The 3,137-nt window shown below is 35.8% G+C and overlaps 1 protein-coding gene across 2 annotated transcripts in view; it reads left to right on the top strand.

The window, feature by feature from the left end:
* Window positions 1-3,137, top strand: part of ROCK1 (Rho associated coiled-coil containing protein kinase 1) — a 179,040-nt gene that overhangs the window by 123,444 nt on the left and 52,459 nt on the right. For both annotated transcript variants that reach the window (XM_019526045.1, XM_019526036.1), the window contains exons 13-15: window positions 1,186-1,234; window positions 1,728-1,863; window positions 2,852-2,943. In XM_019526045.1, coding sequence (XP_019381590.1) covers window positions 1,186-1,234; window positions 1,728-1,863; window positions 2,852-2,943 — 277 coding nt within the window. The remainder of the gene's footprint in view (window positions 1-1,185; window positions 1,235-1,727; window positions 1,864-2,851; window positions 2,944-3,137) is intronic.

Genomic DNA, 3,137 nt, shown 5'->3' with positions numbered 1-3,137 from the left:
CGTTGGGAAATTTGGTCGTCACACCAGACGACAAAGCTAACATGTTATTCCATATTCTTGTCTCTTAAATGCTGCAGTACTGTTGAAAGCCCCTACTTATGCTTTGTACAGAAATTAAGTTAAATATGAACAGTAATTTTCTTTCATAGTAACACATTTTGCTGTTTTACTGGAAAAAGAAATATTTGAGGAATTAATAATTTCTTGCACCTTTATCAGTTGAAAAATTATCCCATCGGACAGTTGTGGTGCATGTTGTTAGTCTGAAAAGAATTGCTACCAATAAGGGTCATATGAGAATTCAAATCAATCACCACTATTTAGTGTGCTGTGTCTAATGCACATTCATATACTGGCCATCTGCTCAGTGGCAGCATGAAATGATGCTAGAAATGCATGATTTGGCAATTGTGGTAGTACTGCAATTGAATATAAAGAAAACACCAGTCTGTCCTCTGATATCTCACTAGTTTTACTATAGGGTTAGTGGACTGGATTTCCCATCTTGATATAACCTGATAGTAAAGTATAATTGTATTTTAACTAACAAAATATCTGATATTTTTAGGACAGGAGAAAATAGCTACAAAAAGCCCCCTCTTTGTGGCTTTACCTTTTTCAAAACACTGAAGGTCAGGGTAGACACCCATACTATGCTTATAGAAGTGACTGTGATCTTGGTTGCCCTGTAATACTGATTTGACCAGATATTGTTTTTGAGGTTTTATTCTGCATTTATTTCAGCCTCTCTTTGGAATGCAGTTACTAGTTGTCATTTTAGTAACCATTTCAGGGATCTGTGTGCTTAGAGATGTGGGTATATATAACTAGTCTTTCTTTTTAGAGAATTGCCAAATATGGGCTGACCAACAGTTCCTAGCTATCAAAAGTAAATAAATGAACTTCTCTACATATTATCTTTTGGCACTTCAGTATTTAAGGACAAGATTTAACACTTAATGTTTTCACATGAATTGCCTATAGTGAATTCTCATTGCAATTAATAATTGTGATCATAATAAGCTAAAAGCATCTGTTGGTCTGGTCTTCATATTTATTAAAATCTTAAATGTATGCTTTAAGCCCTGTTAATAATATTTATAAGTAGTTTTAATTATTGAAAAACCAGGTATGTAAAATAATACGTTGTGTTAATACATTATTAAAATACTTCATTATTTCTAGAACTTCAAACATAAAACTAGATAAGATAATGAAGGAACTTGATGAAGAGGTAAGTTTTTGAAATTTTTAAAATTTATTTTTAAATTGGTGCTAGTGTTCTTCACTGTGGCTTTTGTTTCTATACCCAGATTTCTTTTCTGCATTTCAGATCCTGTGTTGAATGTTGTTTTCTTCCTCTGTAGTATTCAGTATAACTTTTCAAAATTAATTGCATGTTTAAAACTCACTGTGCAGATAGCCTTATAACAAATCATTGCATTTTTGTTTTCATAGCTTAGTAAGCAGTTAATTTTGTTTACATGTTATCTGTGTAGGTTTTGCAGTCATTTGTCAATGTAATCAACAAGTTCAAAAGTGGTGGTGTTTTTTCCAACCCTTATATTTTTGTGATTGGTCTTACTGCTGGAAATACCAGTCCTATTGGCTTTCGTTCACTGAACACAATAGGACAACTTGCACGATCAGACTTTTTCATATAAGACAAGATTTTCAGGACCATTCCCAAAAATGCAAATAAAAATTGCCAGTTTTTCTAATTTCAGGGAAATCAAAGAAAAAACTTAGAATCAACAGTATCGCAGATTGAGAAGGAAAAGATTCTGTTGCAACATAAAATAAATGAATACCAAAGAAAAACTGAACAAGAGAATGAAAAAAGACGCAATTTAGAAAACGAAGGTATGCCATATGCTTGAACTGTTGAGTATGATACCATATGTTTTTAGGAATGATTTACTTATTTTAATATTTGAAGCAGCTTAAGGTACTTACAATGAAAAACTGAGATATAAGGGATTCGTTTCCTTTTTAATTCGTTTTGAAAAGAGGTAAATAGTCTTTTCTTCTAATAAGATACTATCTAACCCATATATAGCAGGCTTATTTGGTAATTTCCCAGTATGTAGGTTGGATGGTTAATCTGTCTAGCCCAGTAGTAGTAGACCTTTTTTCCCATCGGGTTAGTGGGTAGTGCTAAGTCCAGTCCCTGGGGTCGGTGCGGCAGTTACCATCTGACCCTGCAGGGGGGAAGGGTTATAACTTGTCCTGTTGCGGGGGTGGGGGGATGAGGAGGGACATGGCTTGGCTTTGACTGGGTGCACAGGGCTTGAGGTTTGGGGATTTGGCAGGGGAGAGGGTGACTTTATTAATGTCCCCTGCTGCCAAATATCTGGACCCTGGGGAGCCCCTCAAGCCAGATGCAATAGCTCTGTGGGACCACATTTGGCACCCCTGATCTAGCCAGTCTTTCTGAAGCTGACTGGGCTGAGCAGCATGCTCTGGGTAACAGTGTATCCATAGTAACATTTAAGTAGTACTTTCAACATTGAAATCCATGGGATTTGGCAAATGGCTCAAGCCATTTGCACAATTTGAAAGGGCAGCACACCTTTTGCCGTGGGCATCTGAAGTGGTTTATATCGTATCTGCACATACAGCCACTTTCTACCCTCTAAAGTGTGTACATGGCGCCTTTCTGAGTTCAGCCAGTTAAGGATATGCTCAAGCACAGAATTTGGTCTCGGGTAAACCAGAGGGTATATCCTAAGGATTTTGCTGTCTTAAGTGATCTTCTAATGAGTAGAGCTAAGCTTTTGATGCCCTTTGTAGTGAGTAAAACATTTTTTATAAAACATTTCTTGCATATGCTATTTTATTCTGTGTCTAGTGTCCACGTTAAAAGAACAGTTAGAAGACCTGAAAAAACTTAGTCAGCATTCACATATTGCAAATGAGAAGATAACACAATTACAGAAGCAAGTAAGTGATTCCTTTTAACATCTGCATCATATTTCCTCAGATCTAAGGCTATTTGAATATAAGACAATTGCCCAATAATTAAACTCTCTATATGGAAAATTTATAGATTTATTTTAATTTTTCAGGTATAGAATTTAATTAGTACATGTTTTTTGTCCTGAATTTGTCCCTGTTCCTGTCCCTGTCCCCACTGC

The sequence above is a fragment of the Gavialis gangeticus genome, unplaced genomic scaffold, assembly GCF_001723915.1.
Source record: "Gavialis gangeticus isolate Ggan-Ray unplaced genomic scaffold, GavGan_comp1, whole genome shotgun sequence".
NCBI lineage: Eukaryota > Metazoa > Chordata > Crocodylia > Gavialidae > Gavialis > Gavialis gangeticus.
The sequence above is the reverse complement of the archived record's forward strand: the minus strand, read 5'-3'. Positions and strand labels throughout refer to the sequence as shown.